The 16,622-nt window shown below is 37.8% G+C and overlaps 3 protein-coding genes across 4 annotated transcripts; 2 read left to right on the forward strand and 1 right to left on the reverse strand.

Moving 5' to 3' along the window:
* The first annotated feature begins 525 nt into the window (after positions 1–525).
* On the forward strand, positions 526–7,315 carry gcdha (glutaryl-CoA dehydrogenase a). Its single transcript, XM_084426871.1, has 12 exons — positions 526–667; positions 1,084–1,202; positions 1,524–1,559; positions 1,656–1,796; positions 2,541–2,603; positions 2,757–2,927; positions 3,221–3,350; positions 4,547–4,763; positions 4,922–5,025; positions 5,429–5,554; positions 5,698–5,858; positions 6,675–7,315. The coding sequence occupies exons 2-12, from the start codon at positions 1,097–1,099 to the stop codon at positions 6,746–6,748; spliced, it is 1,329 nt and encodes a 442-aa protein (XP_084282997.1). The 5' UTR covers positions 526–667; positions 1,084–1,096; the 3' UTR covers positions 6,749–7,315.
* Positions 7,316–8,269: 954 nt separating this feature from the next.
* On the forward strand, positions 8,270–11,904 carry LOC311301428 (uncharacterized protein). The gene is made up of 2 exons (XM_084426536.1): positions 8,270–8,756; positions 9,729–11,904. Exons 1-2 carry the CDS (start codon positions 8,528–8,530, stop codon positions 10,043–10,045), a joined length of 546 nt encoding a protein of 181 aa, XP_084282662.1. The 5' UTR covers positions 8,270–8,527; the 3' UTR covers positions 10,046–11,904.
* A 1,341-nt stretch (positions 11,905–13,245) lies between these two features.
* acp5a (acid phosphatase 5a, tartrate resistant) lies at positions 13,246–16,622 on the reverse strand. Of its 2 annotated transcripts, none has more exons than XM_084424996.1 (6): positions 16,501–16,622; positions 15,035–15,125; positions 14,719–14,918; positions 14,397–14,521; positions 13,880–14,225; positions 13,246–13,801 (listed from the first exon to the last, which is right to left on the reverse strand). In XM_084424996.1, exons 2-6 carry the CDS (start codon positions 15,123–15,125, stop codon positions 13,547–13,549), a joined length of 1,017 nt encoding a protein of 338 aa, XP_084281122.1. In that variant the 5' UTR covers positions 16,501–16,622; the 3' UTR covers positions 13,246–13,546. The 2 variants fall into 2 exon arrangements, with proteins under 2 accessions (XP_084281122.1, XP_084281121.1); XM_084424995.1 differs by lacking the exon at positions 16,501–16,622 and adding an exon at positions 15,223–15,283.

Below are 16,622 nucleotides of genomic sequence, written 5' to 3' on the forward strand. Positions count from 1 at the left end.
GAACCAATACACAACGTCACACGCAGACAAAAACATTGGATTGTATCTTCCTTTTTGTTACATAAACCTATTTTCATTCTGTGAAGTAAATTAAAACAAAAATGACCTTTCCCTGCAAATATGGTCAAATTGTACGTCTATAATTATGAAAATATTCATAACGGGAATATTTCCGACGACTCCGGCCTTGCAGTCATGTTGTGTAACAGAGCAATGCACTTTAAAAATTCCTCTCCACGCAGACGCCTCTTCTAATCATCCAATCAGAGGGCGAGGTGCTGCAAACGCCTTCGACATGTCACAAGAGTTTGGACGTTTTCATCAGCCATTTTGTGTGTGGCATGAGCGAACAAATTTACTTTAAAATTAAAATTTAAAATGTCATTATTCGTTATTTTCCATATTCTGATCATATAATCATTGATGTATGTAATTATGTAGTGTAAAATGATTATTGACGTTATTGTGGGGTGAACACAATCAAAGACATTATGCTACATAACGCAGAGTCCCTACGGCAGAGTCAACGGCATTATGAAACACACCCACACAAAAGATGGAGGGTGCGTTCTTCCAATGTGTGCATGTGACACGTTCCTCCAATCGTTGAATATAAATAGTGTTACCGACAGTAGACAGGGAAATCATCTGATCAAAGGCTGTGAAGGTAGGATTTGTAAATATATATTTTTTGTTTGACTGCACGACGAATGGAAACAACAGCTAAATGTTGTAAATCTGAAATATAAGCAAGATAGAAGATTTTGAAATCTGTACATGTGTCTAATATGAGTTGCCGTTGTGTAACAATGCATAGACTAGACACTTATGCAATGGAAAAAAAAACTTTCTAAAAGATACATAATAACTGATACAGTAACCCCTCACGATTTTACAGTCTTTATGAAATAAAAACAAAAGCTAAAAACATGTATTTAGTACTTTGTGTAAAAATGTATGGAACGTAAAACCAACATACAGCTATAATTACCACTGGAAGTATTAAAAATGACAGCGAAGTAAACTTGTGTAAACACTGCTATAATGTTTCTGTAACACTAACAAGTATTGTTACATTTTCAGGTCTGAATTCACCATGGCATTAAGAACAGTTTTATCACGCCTGCTGTTGAACTCACAGCGATGTTCTCTGATCTCTGTGTCAAGGGCCCAGGGCACTTCAGCACCTGCTGCTGCACACGGTTAGATCACTACTTCACCATAACTCAACCATAACTCGGAATGATCATATCAGTTGTGAGAAAAGTAGACAAAACAGGAAACTTTTTATAGCAAATAATAACCAGTGGCATCATCTAGCCCCACGACAATGTGTAAATGCATTGCGGGATCATCAATACATTTAAAAAAATATATATCTCTGTAAACTAAACTTATTTTACATTCCTTAGGCTAAAAAATGTATCTAATGACATAAAGTTGGAGAATATACGTGTCATGATGTTAAAGCTTAGCATCTGCTTGATTGTGCTAATAATACCCATATATCCTTTATTTTTCAGAGACAGAGGAGCAAGTGAAAATAACAGCAAAAAGACGTAAATATATTTTGTTTCATATTTTCGAATTTGTATTGTTTGAATTTGACATCATGTACTGTATTTGAGCTGAAAAAAAAGCTTTTTGATTTATAGCTAAGGTGCATTTTAACTGGCGAGATGCTTTGGATCTGGAGGGGCAGCTCACAGAAGAGGAGATCATGATCCGAGACAGTTTCCGCACATACTGCGAGGAGAAGCTCATGCCCCGCATCCTCATGGCCAACAGGAATGAGAGTAAGTGGAAGAGCTAGTCACATCTGATGGATCAGATCAGCAGTCGACAGCCTTCATGCATAATTAAAGGGATAGTTCACCCAAGAATTAAAGTTCTGTCATCAATGACATGTCCTCATTTCGTTCCAAACCAATAAGACTTCCGTTCATCTTCGGAACATAAATGAAGAGCTTTTTTAATGAAATCTGAAAGATTTCTGTCCTTCCATCAAAAGTTTATACACCAATAACTCTGATGTGATCTGTTATATGATTAACAGATTTAATTCAGGCTATTACTCGCATATAAACATTGATCAGTGAATGTACATTAAGCACTCACATTTGGTAAAAGCATGCTTGCTTAAAGCACAATAACTAACAAGGTTTGTTCTTATGCATCAAGCAAGTTCATTTGAGCTTCCGTTTATCATATTGACTGCTCTATGTGTGTTCACTGATCAATGTGTATATGTGAATAAAAGCCTAAATGAAGTCTGTTCATCATATAAAGTGATTGTGTCTATTCAGAAGACTTGGACTGAACTGCTTGATTCATATGAGAATTCAGATTTCATTAAAAAGCTCTTTATTAGTGTTTTGATGATGAACGAAAGTTTGGAACAGCATGAGAGTGAATAAATGATGACTTTTTCACCCAACAATTTAAATTTTTGGGTGAATTATCCCTTTTATTCTTACCACAGAAACTTTTATTTTATTTAAAATGCCAAAAATTCAAATCTGTGGCTGTGATTTCTTCAGATTTCCATCGGGAGATTGTAAACGAGATGGGAGAACTTGGTGTCCTTGGGCCTACGATTCAAGGTAAAACCAGGTGTTGAAACCACAAACCACAGTCTTTATTAACTCAAGAGCTTGTGTGTACAGCTTACATGTGACCCTCATTTTGTTGTCCATGAAAAATCAAAATCAGAAATGCGTGTATAATGTACAGTGTCTGATGTTTTTGTGTTGAAGGATATGGCTGTGCGGGCACTAGTTACGTGGCCTACGGTCTGATCGCCCGAGAGGTGGAGAGAGTGGACAGTGGGTACCGTTCGGTTATGAGTGTCCAGTCCTCGCTGGTCATGCACCCTATCAATGCATATGGAACAGAAGCACAGAAGCAGAAATACCTGCCTAAACTAGGTTAGTCAACTGCTTAAACTGCGTGTCGATGCATTGATCTGCTATAAAATGATTTACATAGTTCAACGTTCCCGTGGTCATGAAAAACCAGTAATATCAGTCATTTTAAAAATAATAATTTAATTTCACTGACTCGTAAAAAAGTGTAAAGTAATTTTTTACATCCTAATTATTTAGTGGTAAACAGTGACTGGATAAATCACAATTTATCAGTTGCCCCGTGTAATAGTGTCTAATTTGATTAAAAACGTCATTTATGTAATATTTTGTTTTGTGCCTTTCATTCTTCCCAGCACTTGGAGAGATGCTGGGCTGTTTTGGACTTACAGAACCAAACCATGGGAGTGACCCTAGTGGCATGGAGACCAAAGCCAGATACAACCCCTCCAGCAGGACCTATACCATCAGCGGGGCAAAAACATGGTAAATGCCACTGAATAGTTCAGTTTAGTCAGGACTCAGGAGTCTTGCCTTGGACATTTGGACTACTAGTTAAGATCACAAAAATTTTGCTTGCTAAAATGTTTTAAAATTCTGCAATGTCTAGATTTTCAGAGGATGAATTTTGAATTTGAATGCTTTCGAATGTATCACGCTATAATAAAACATTCATTTAGTAAACTTGATCGATAGAGTCGTCAACAGCGTGGAGTTGCACAACGCGTCAGTATTTTATGTAAGGGTCATTTCATTGCACGGTTTCTTATGTAAGAGATCTCATATGAAGGCTGTGTACCAATGTCCAGATTTAGATTTTGTAACTTCACCCTCTACTGGGTATTTGTCCCTTGCTGGTTTAAGAGGATACTGAAATCTGCTGACCATCTGTTTACTTAATAAGTCTGTATATTGTGTGAATCTGGCTTGAAGTCAGAGATGTTTCTGTCTGAGCAGATTACATTTGCAGGTTACATTTAATCATTTAGCTGATGCTTTAATCTAAAGCCACAGTAGTACCGCAATGTGAGTTTCAAGTATAAACTAGTGTTATTATCAAATATTACAATGAAACTTTAATTAAAACATTTTTGTTATCTCTAAAATAAGCATAAAAAAAGGAAATTAAATTACATTTTTCTAAAATAAAATCATATTGTCATTATCACGTGATCTACCAGCGTCAGTTTTGTCACTTCACTGCCATTCACAAATCATCTCCCGTGGCCTCATGGGATAGTAAAGTGTCACACTTCATAATCTCGCCGGAAGTACTTGCTCATCCGGGTACTTCTTGCCTATTCTTTTATGAGTACTGTGAGTACTACTTTTGTCACATACTGTTTTTGGTGTACTATATAGTAGGGAAGTGTGCGTTTTCAGATGCAGCCAAGGCAGAATATCCTTCTCCATTGATTTTGTTTTGGTTCTTGTTCAAAGCGCTACTTTTCCTCTTCTATACATCCGAGCAAATGTCCTGTAAATGACACGACTCAGTGCTGCCCTCTGACAGCTGGTAGAGTATTGTACTGTATTGTACTGCGCATGCGTCAAACTCGTCCATCCAGAGAACTGAATTCAAAACTATAACAACTCCACATTGCACCACATGCATTTTAAACACACAGCACAGGTGAATGATAATAAGCCTTCACACCAACCCCTTTTTTTTCTCTGAGCAGGATCACTAACTCCCCGTACGCTGATATCTGTGTGGTCTGGGCAAAATGTGAGGATGGCAAAGTGAGAGGGTTTATCCTAGAGAGAGGAATGCAGGGATTGAGCACCCCTAAGATAGAGGGCAAGTTCTCCCTCAGGGCCTCAGCCACTGGGATGATCCTAATGGACGAGGTTGAAGTCCCAGAGGAAAACCTGCTGCCTCATGTGTCTGGCCTCGCTGTGAGTATGTTTGTTACTATTATTAATAGTGCATACTAAGCTTCACTAGTAGTCCTGATCATACTTCTGATCAAACCTCCAACCCTAAGTATAAAGACGACATATTCCCTGGCAACCACACAGATACATGGTTCAGTTATATATGCTGTTTTCTGCAGGGTCCCTTTGGCTGCCTGAATAATGCTCGTTATGGCATTGCATGGGGCGCTCTGGGTGCTGCGGAATTTTGTTTCCATGCTGCCCGCCAGTACACCTTGGACAGGTGAGTGGATTAGCATAAGGTTATCAAATTAACATTTATAGTCACAACTTTCAAAATATTAAAAGTGCAATGGAGGAAATGCCTTAAAATTGTATTTCCATATGAAGAATTTGTAGAACTATATATGTTGTGCAAAATTTCAACTGACTTGTTGCATACACTGTATGAAGAGTAGTATCAATGTTGAAAACAGTTGCTTAATATTTTTGTGGAAACTTTTAAGTTTAAAGAACAGAATTTATTTTAAATTGAACTATTTCGTAACATTATAAATGTCTTTACTGACACTTTTGATCAATTTAATGAATCCTTTCTGAATTAAAACATTAATTTCTTTAATTACAAAACAAATCTTACCAAACTTTTGAAACACAAGTGTATTCGAATGATTTTCCCACTGTAGAATCCAGTTCGGAGTCCCACTGGCCAGAAACCAACTCATACAGAAGAAGATGGCAGACATGCTGACTGAGATTACGATCGGACTGCAGTCCTGTTTACAGCTGGGTAGACTCATTGACCAAAAGAAGTGAGTCTCTGTCTTTATAAGTGGTTTAATGTATAACAGGTTATGTAAAACATTTCAAGGAGTGCAGAGCTAGTCAGAATACACCTCGGCTGTCTAAAAGAATCCTGTAGCTCACCGAATCTTCTCGCACATTTCTCCAAAAGGCAGTCGCCAGAGATGATCTCCATGCTGAAACGTAACTCCTGCGGTAAGGCCCTGGACATCGCAAGGCAGGCCAGAGACATGTTGGGAGGAAACGGCATAGCAGACGAATACCATATCATACGCCACGTCATGAACCTAGAGGCCGTCAACACATACGAAGGTGCAAGGAGAAGAAAAATAGTTTTGGTTTAATTTTAAAGTGCCCCAATAATGCTATTTTAAAGATTCCTCATTTTGTGGAGGTCTCCTACAATAGGTTTACATGCATCCAAGGTCAAACAACACTTTAATTTTCTCATAATATACATTGCAGCATCACCCCTTTTCTCACAGTGTCTGAAACGGTTCAATCAAGCATCCAGTCTCTCTAACCCCTTCCTTTCCGAGAGCCTACTCTGCTCTGATTAGTCAGATGGCCCAGTCTATTGTAATTGGTCTACTACTTACAGCGTATGTCGGAAAGAAATACCCATTATCATCTAAATTTCATCTCTGGAGGATTTCTCAGCACTTGCACACAAACAGAAACAATGAGAACAGAAACTAGAGTCAGAGTGCAACACAACCCTTCCTCAGCTACACCTACAGTGTTTGAGGGTCAAAGTAGATGTTGTTCGCGGGCAGCCAGTGAAGACCATATGCTGGCATTATGCAAATTTAATACAAACCTACATAGTTACGAACAGGAATAAAACTGGGAATTACTGACGAATCATTTCAGGCTGTTCAGAATCAGTTCGTTCTTTTGGGGAACAAAAACTCCATTTATCGTGCAATTTGATCTTTTGCAGACTTTTTACATTCACAAACAGCTATTTTACACACTGCATGAAAGGTAATCTCTGAGAAAGCATAATAGGGGCACTTTAAATGAAAGCTATATATTTGGCCAGCAGAGGTCAGAATAGGCTTAAAGCAAAGATAATGAATGACTGTGAGAGGGTGTATTAATAACACAATATTTTGCTTTTCACAGGCACTCATGACATCCATGCTCTGATCTTGGGCAGAGCCATCACTGGACTCCAGTCTTTTACCGTTGGGAAATAAACCCATATTTCTCTCTTAACATGGGTATAATGGACTTTTGCATGTGTCTCTGCAATAAGGGAAACTCTTTATCAACATCCATCCATAAGTGCTTCTATATGCGCTTAAATCTTTTGCTTAGTAAATGGGTCCAAACTCACATCTGCTCTCTCTGTGGTCACATGCATGTCTGCAAAGGTAAATATATCTTTTCTAGGGTACTGGTTTGACATACATTAATATGTCATGTTACAAAGACTGTTGCATTGTGAAACGGTTCATGATCTTGTCATAAAATGAATTATTGAAAACCATTTCTCAACATTATTCATTTGATCTAAATGAGAACTAAACGATAAGAGATAATTAATAGCAGTTTCAAAATACTACTTTTAAGTGCTTGCACTTTAGAGATCCAGTGTGACCCGCTGATCATTGTCAATGACTCTTATTAATTTTGTTGTATTTATTAAATAAAGTGAACATCACAGGGATTCTATGCATTCATTCTGAATAAAATCTCATTTGTTTTATGAGTGTTTTATATTCATCTGTGGATACATAATGTTAATAAACAGTTGAACATCATAGTTTTTGTATTTATGTCCATTTTAATAATAGGTAAGTTTCCGCCCAGAGTATCAGCCAAAAAAGTTCGATTTCCTCAATTATACAGCTAAATATACTTAACTATTAAATAGCTAATAATTGTACATTAGGCTATATAGTATATACCAGATCATTTGGAAAAATAAAAGTATATTTACTAGAAAACTATATTTATTACCCAGACTCTCAGCCAAAAAAGCTAATTTCCTCAATAACACCATTTAATGACTAATAATTCTACATTCGTCTACTGTAGTATTTACCAGATCACTTGAAAAAAACTAAGTAGAAAACTATTTATTACCCAGACAATTCCTCAATAACACTTTAATAACTAATAATTCTAAATCAGGCTCATTAGAAAACATAAAAGTATATCAACTACCCAGACAAAAAGCTACATTTCCTCAACACTTTTAAATAATGAAATATTAGGTTATAGTATTTCCCAGATCATTACAAAATAAGAAAATGATATTTACCAGATCATTATAAAAGTAGAAATTTGTTAATAATTAGTAGCCTAATGAGTGAGAATGTTTCTAATCTTCTATGTATCTGTGTCTAATGCTGCCTACACGTGCTATAGGAATTATCCTAAATACTTGTTTCCTATTAAAAAAATGGACGAACGCCCTCTCAAGTCAAAATTTGAATGCGATGAGCTCGTAATCACGACTTCAGAAGAGGGAAGTAGGACATTTCCGATAGCACATAAAGGCAATTACAGTATAACATCTATCTAGAGCAGAGCACGATTTCTGGTTGACCTTGACTGACCCGTGCGCGCGCCTTGATGAGACTTAAGTGATGACGCGTCAAATCCACCAATCGTCTCGCTGTCCGAGAAAAGATCATGACCTGTCGATGGTGTGAGATCTTCAAAACTCCCAACACTTACATCACAGTCCATCTGCCCATCTAATCAGAAAAACTACTTAGGAGAATAGCTGGTTTGAAATCGCGTTCTTGAAAGAGTGCACCGCTTTGTTTTACGGCATTAAACTTTAGCAGTAGCCTAACTAATAATTTATTATTTTATTATTTCATTATGCGCCGCGTCTACTCACCGACAGATAGTTTCCCGTAGCCTAACTTAAACTGTCTGGAGGACAAGCAAGACACATTTTGGAAGTGGAATATATATTATTATTTTTCTTCTTTTGGTGAAATTACAAGCCGTGTTCGACCATGAACCATGTGAATATGAGCAAGTTCAACGCCTCCATCTACGGGGATCACGGGTCTCCGTATGGGGCATTTGAGTCTCCGCTGTATAAGACCTACAAACCTCCAGCCCGAGATCTCATCCAGATCCCCAAAGCCTTCCTCTACCTGATGATGGCCGCGGTGGTGGTGGTCGCTGTCGCTTATGCCATTGTGGGACATTTAATTAAAGACCTCGTTTTTGACATCTTAGGTAAATCTTGCTTTGATTAGCTTGCTGTTAAAAGTGGTCGACAAGTTATAGCAGATTTTGCTTAAGTAATGTGGTTGTCCAGTAGTCATGGTGATAAAGTAGGCTAGGCTATAAAAATATTATAATTGTTTAATTATTATAATTGTTATTATTTATTTCAAAAGATTACACAAATTATACAATAAATATAGTTCAAAATTCAGCTAAACTGTAATGATTGAAATGATTAAGTTAGTTCTGAGGAAATGCTTTGCATTGTTTGTTTGCAGATACAATTTGATTTTAGTCATTTGATATTGATGTAGTTATTATTTTAAGTGTGCTATTATATCATCTAGCCCAGACCTGATATATCTCCATCGCATCCAATAAGCATATGCTGAAAAGGGTGATTTTTTTTTTGTGATGCAATTTCCTACTTTCATTTAAGCATACTGTCTAAAACATGACTGTTTAGTTTGTGTTCATGTGTATAGTTTATACATATAGAGAAACACAGACCTCAGATTGCATAACGTCTTCAGTTAGAACATTGTCAGGTTGTATTTAAAAAAAGAATAATCCCATAGATAGGTAGATAAATAAATAGATAATGCTTAATATGGCTAATAAATAGTATATTGCTATAAAATTAAGCTTAATTTAGGACCATTGACATCTTTGCATTGTAATTTTATTTTCATGATACTTGGACACCTTCCCCACAGCTCTCATTGTCATCATGTAAAAAGAATAAATAAATAGATGTAATGTATTTATACATAACATTTCTACATAATTTTTCCATTGTAATTCAAAAAAATCTGTATTACATCAATGAGAAAAACATCTTGACACATTACAGTAATGCGAATTTGAGAAAAATGTGCTCTAAAATAGCTAGGCTTCACTTTCTTATTTATTTTTCTGTTGACATTTTTCTTGAGATTCACACACATATATCCCTGCTGTGTATTTTCCGTGTGTTTTCAGAGTGGGCTTTGGGTCCAGATGAGGAGATCTTAAAGGCCAGCAGTGAGGCAGGTGATGATGGTTCAACGCACATGCCACCAGTCCTCACACACTCCCACCCTAACGCCTTCCACGTTTGGGATCAGGATGATGTGGTCATCCCCCTCTCTCTGGACCACAGTCCCCAGGCCAGCCCTCTTCTGGCTGCCATCCCATTTATCCCTCACTTCTTTCCCTCTCCTCACAGTGTGCTCAACAGCCCCGCGCTGCCCCAAACTCATTCAGGAGAAAACAGAAGCCCCACCAAGACCCCACATGAGGCCTACGTCTATCCTTGACCCGAAATTCGAGGACATAGCTCCACTCTCTTACATGTATCATTCCACGAGAGAAGAGATGGGACTGATAAAGTTTGAACTACAGAACAATGGCTCACTCTAGATTGCAGTCTAAGACCAATTCAGTCTTAAAATAATAGTTCACCAAGAAATAAGAATTTTAGGACAACCATTTTCCATAAAACAAAAGATTTTCCTTTTTGGATGAAGGTAACACTTTATTTTGATGGTCCACTTTAGACATTCTACTAACTATAAGTAACTTTGCAACTACATGTCAACTTATTCTACTAATCCTAACCCTAACATAACATCTACTAATACTCTAAAGACAGCTGGTTGACATGTAGTTGCAATTTAATGAGAGTTACTTATAGTAGAATGTCTAAAGTGGACCACTGAAATAAGCTTTAAATCCCTTTCTTTAATTAGATGAACTGAAAAGTTTTGTTTTTCTGTTCAACACCCAATGAGGGTGTTGTTGGTATTTACCACTGTACCCCATGCTTTTCAATTTGACTGCAAAAGCCGGGCGTTGTCCTGTGGAGCATGTGAGGATGAGTAGCCTGTTCTTAAAATAAGTGCTGTTGACCCTAAACGACCTCAATAAGCGGACAGCCATGCCAGTCCAAGCCGCATTACCTGCCCGGTAAAATAAGGACAGGGTGAAGACACTGCACGATCACGTCTGTAGGATTGTGCCAATTCAGGAGCAGCCTTCATCCTGAAGCCAAAATATATCCTCAGAACATGTTTGAACTGTTGGATCATTCAGTTCAACTCAGGATAACCAGCATTCTGCAGTTTATGGATTTGCACAGAAGGCCTATTTGGAAACAAGTAATACTAAAACTGTGGCCAGTGAAACTGGATTGGATTCGGAATCCAACATCTTATTTTCAAGGTGCACTAAGCAAAGGCTCTGTTTACACCTGGTATTAAGATGCGTTTTGGTCAACTGGATCACAAGCAGACGAGGGAGACACATTCCCTTTTACACCTGGTGTTTTAATCCGTCTCTTTCGTCCACTTTCAACCACTTCTGTCCTGATTTCTTCGAGGGGAGGGTCTATGGGCGGGTAGATGTTTCAGATCATTCGATCCAATGGACAAAATAAGCTCACGCAATTTACATATGAATGCGACCGGAGACGATGGAAAAATATACAGAGAGCATCAGCTTTTGTTTCTGCTCTGACGCTCAGGAATGGTGGGAGAACATTGTGCTTGGTACATTTTTCTTCTTCAAACCAAACTTGGGTCCACGTTTAAATCCCGTCTGGCTACAGCGCTTCCCATGTTTACACATTAGGTCAACAGGCTGAGAGTAGACTGTCTTTTGTGGCTGTTTGTATATATATATATATATATATATATATATATGCACTCTTTTCCATGTATGTGTCGCTCCTATTTCATGCCATGCTAAGCTTTGGCACCATTCGAGGATCAGCTTAACTGACTAGCTGGTCAAGAGCAAGAGTTAAAGTGTTAAGTAAGGATGCTATCAGATTACACTCCCCTTTTTTGCCCTGTGAGTTAAACCTGAGCGGGAAACAGTGACAGATTTAGCAAATCACACCCTCTCACATTTTATACATTTCTATATATAGAATTTTTTTTTTTTTAAATGTTGTCTATGTCATGGTTTTCTCTCTTGTAGAATTCAAGTTATTTTATACATATTTACGAACGTTTTCTGTATAAACACTCTGTACTTGTTAATCTTTGGACTTAAATGACATTTGAGTGCTGGTGACCGCACCGGTTCACTTGTTTAGATAACTGTCGCCGACTGTTATTATCAAACTGCATTTATCAAACTTGCTGTGATGTTGAATATGCTCATATACTTGATCTCATTCAAAATATAATATATTTTATTTTCCTGTTGTTAATCAATTTAAATTTAAGGATTCAAGCAAATGATCTCTACAAAACCTTTTCTTTGTAGTGAAAGAATATAGGGACCAAATGTAACATGGGTTGGGGATAATTATAAAGCAATATGATGGTTAAGGACAATTAAACCTATTAGTTACCGGTAGTAGTTCATACTTTGTCACAGGCAGGAAATCGCCCTGTAGAGAAGGTAGAGAAGGCTTAGAATTACACTAATACTAAAGAGCCACTTAAAACTGCAAATTGACCTGTTCACCCTCCACAGAGTTCAGACCCTCATTAGCCAAATGGTAGTTTAGCGCAACAAAGAACAAAAAGCTATAAATAATTTTGAAGAACTGCTCAAAAAGTAATTTATGGAAAATAGGCATCATGAATGTTTAGTTTCACATAAATGTCTTTTTTTTTTTTGGCCTGGATATTGGTTGTAGGAGCAAAAACATCTTAAAATGGCTTCCTTTCAAACCCCTTGCAAGGCTTTACATAATGCTAAAAGCTAAATTAAAAGGGGCCGCACATTGTGAAGGACTTTGCCCACTGTTAAATCAGGGTTTTGGGAATAAAGATTTGACCAGATTGAATTGAGGACAGTCACAGCATGTGCAGAAAGAATTAGGGCTGGCGTCCTGACTGCCAAGGATATTATGTGAAGGCTGGGATTCATCGGATTAAATCATGAAGCTTAAAATCACACCATTCTTTTTTTAAAAGCACCATTCCCCTAAACAAATTATAATACATGATAGAGCCAAACTGTAGGTATCTTTGCAAAAAGTCCTAGATTTACACACATGATTTCTAATTATGTTGTGAAGATCAGCACCCTTCACGGAACAAAAACAAACCTCAAGATATGGCCAGAAGTTTGAATATTAGAAGCGAAGAAAAAAAAAAAAAAAACCTCTTGAGGGTTATAATAGATTAGTCTGGCTTAAAGATGAAAGCAAAGCATGTGCTAGTTTAGATGAAGGAAGAGGGATTTTTCACAGATTATCTGTAGTCACTTTCAATCAGCTATGATTGTCAGGTTCACACTCCAGCAAGTATTGGATTCTGATCTGTTCCAAAGAGATGCAAGTAAAACATGGCTAGTAGGTGCCCAACTTTGTGGGAGAACAGGATCAGGTTTTATACAAAGCCATTTACCATAAGTTTGCATTGAAGGGCCAACAAAATAAATATTGCAAAAAGTCAGAACAACCAAACAACTGCAACTCAAGACAGGCCACTGCATTAGTTGGCCAGTTTAAAAAAACAAAAAAACACTTGTTTAATTGTTTCACAAACACCATCAACTGTTTGGAATTAGGATAGTTATTTATTAGGTTAAGTTAAACACCATTTAACAAATACACTATGGCAGGCATTAGTTCAAATTAATCTGAGAAGCAGACTTAAGGGACCAAAAATAGTAGTTTAAAGGAATTTTAATAATCACTTTAAAACACTTACAGGTCTTCAACAAATTTAAAACTTATAAATACTTGATTCAATAGTGCACTTTGAATCTTCAACACTTCACTAATTTATAGCATTATGCTAAAAGACCTGGGTCAATATCCCAAAGTCACATTAAAACCGTTTTAAGAAATTGCAAACTTAATCGTCCTCTCTGGAAATATCGTCACGCCTTTTAAGAACAGCCCTGTAAAGAGAGGTTCCTCTAGCCTGGATAAAAGTAACAGTCAGCTGTTTCTTGTTGACTTCCACATGGGCAAAGCCACCTAAGGTGCCAGCGTCACCATTGAAGAACTTGAGGTAGCCTTGAGGAACCTTGTTGCGGTGCCGCACGTCAGGATCCATGAAGTTACCAGCTCCACTAACCACATAACCGATACCAGACTCCTTGATGTACTGAAATGGCAAAGTGGAAGTGAAGTCAAATATCTTGAAACAAACTAAACCTGATCAAAAGGGTTCTAGTATACCTACTTGGAGATTGTGATCATGGCCACACAGGTAAGCAGTGGCCTTGTACTTCTTAAGCAGTGGTCTCAGTCTCTTTAGCAGACAGTCGGTTGGCCCATGCTCTGATATGGACCACACTGGATAATGGCCAGCCACCAGCAGATAGTCAGCCTTCGACTTTGCCAAGCGTTCCTGAAGCCACAGCAGTTGTCTATTGGCCTGAACACCACTTCGGGGAGCTCGGGGCTGCTGGTCAAGGAAGTCGTCAGAGTTGCCACACAACAACACCGTGTCCAACATGATGATGGTCAAAGTGCGGTCTGTTTGAGGAATGCGGAAGTTCATTTCATAGTAGTAGTATGGGAATTTCCTGTGAGACAGAATGAGTGTTAAAACAGCCTATTTGGACAAGAACAGGGTGTCTGCAAAGTCAACACTAAGCACAGCTGTATTAACAGTAGAATAGCACAGCAAATTGGCTTAGGAGCCAGGAAACCAAACTCAATTAGACATGGAGGCCTAGATACGTTGGCTCACATACCATCTCTTTGACTTTTGGCTGTACTCAATCTGAGCAAGGACGTTTCCTGCATGGTCATGATTGCCAGCAATGACGTACCATGGAATATTAAGAGAATCCTGAGTGTAGACATCTTCAAACGTGACCTACAAAGAGCATAATGGGACTGTGGCCTACATTAGAGTACACGCATTTGCACTTTCTAATCCCAGCACACAACTATAAATGGCCACAGCAATAATTAAACCACTTGTGAGAAATTCAACAGTAGACATGCTTCAACTCTAAAGATGCACAAAAAACAAAAACCCATTTATAAAACTCAAAACTCCCGAAGCCAAACCTGGAATCTAGGGTCGTTAACGTCACTGACACCCTTATAGTAGAAGTTGTCACCAAGCGCTAAAATGAAGTCTGCGCCCATCTGGGAAGCAGTTTTGGCCATCATGCGGGCAGTGGCCCTCTCTATGGGGGTAACATAGGGAGGATATGGCAGTCCACCCCAGTCCCCCAAAACTAGGAATCTGATGGATGACTTGTTACCTGATTGAGGCAATAAACAGGTAGGTATGTAAACACTTGAAGTTACAAATATCCATAACCCTTAATACCAAGGTTTGGGACAAAACACACTTTAAGAATTTAACACAGATACTCACTTCCTTTACCTTCCAGGTCAATAAATGAGGAGTTGTAGCAGAGGACCCCAGGGAGAGCAGTTAAAAACACCAGCATTAGTGGTGACGCCATCTGTATGGAAAGACAGAAACAACACCATATAAAGTTTACTAATCAATTCCCACACACAAACTGAAACACAAAACTCAAGTTGAAAGAAACCACCTACACCAGCAGCTTTTGCTCTTTGAGAGTCCTCTCTCCACACCTCATTACCATTCTACAGCATTACCTCTATATTTATATCATTCTGATCGTCAAAAAGCCATGCCTTGATTTCAATTACAGCTGTTTTCTTTTACCCTGATGATCAACTTGACCAATGGGATCGCGGAAACGCTGAAGCTGAATTTTAAATAGCATAAAACACTCTTAAATTAAAGGTATCTGTGTTAGAAATATTTTATTTAATGGTCTCAGAAGTGGTAAAAAGGGTATTTTCAACATGAAATGTACAGAAAAATGCAGACTACGGATGATCAGGTCAAAGACCATGTAGACTTACCCAAAAAGTGCTTAACACAGTAGAACTAACAGTCATTTGATAAGCTTTGATCATTTCAAACCAATCACCAGAATGAATCACAGTGAAGAAGACTTGAGTGACATTGATTTTTTACTCAACTGTTTCTATCCAGGAGACTCACTTGGTTGTTGTGACCAGTGATCTCCCGGCAGTGTATAACACTTCATTTCTGCAAAGAGCAACTTGGGAGTCGTGTCAGATACATACTGCGCTGCTGAGGAATAGAAGTACTAAAGATTCTAAGCTCAAAAGACAACAAAAGAAACAGCTCAAGTGTGATTGAGGTAGTGATAGTAGCTTCTTGACAGGACTTATACTTCAGGGAAGTATTGGATTGTATTGTAATTCAGGTAATTCAGGGAATTACCTTGAGATACTGTAGTATATTATATTATTATATTTACAAATGGAAGTTGTTTGAATTGTCAGTGGTGAAGAAGTCAGATTTAGTAGATTGTATTCATAATGAGAATACAACCTACTAAATTACAACCTACTAAATTTCCATGACATACCAAAATCGGGTTTTCGCAGCATGGAACAACCATTTTGAGTTCCACAAAGAACCTTTAGTTAAGACAACAGTTCTTAAAATAAAAAATATTTTTCTTAGTGTGAAGAACGTTTGAAATCTAATCTTAAGAACCCTTTTCCACTATAAAGAACCATTCTGAATACACAGACATGTCATGCAAACATGTACATATATACAACTTCCCAATGATGTGAAATGCGAAATACCGTTTTAGTTTAATTATCATTTAAATGGTATAATTCAAACAGAAAAAGGGGAACTGTATCCTAAAAGTCACCTGACTAAACTATAACTGAGAAATAGACAATAGACCTGTGGTTATTAAAACACTATGGCTATATAAACTTTGACATTATGATTATCCAGAGTAGATAAATAAGACTCACAATGTGTGGCTTAGTCCTTGAAGTATCCTTGTGTGAGTGATCCCTCCACTGGATGCTCTGTTTCCCCTCATCCACTATATATCAGCTCCCATATAAGGATGGGTGTGTGTATGCATGTGACT

This window comes from Rutilus rutilus (genome assembly GCF_951802725.1).
Source record: "Rutilus rutilus genome assembly, chromosome: 12".
NCBI classification, from domain to species: domain Eukaryota; kingdom Metazoa; phylum Chordata; class Actinopteri; order Cypriniformes; family Leuciscidae; genus Rutilus; species Rutilus rutilus.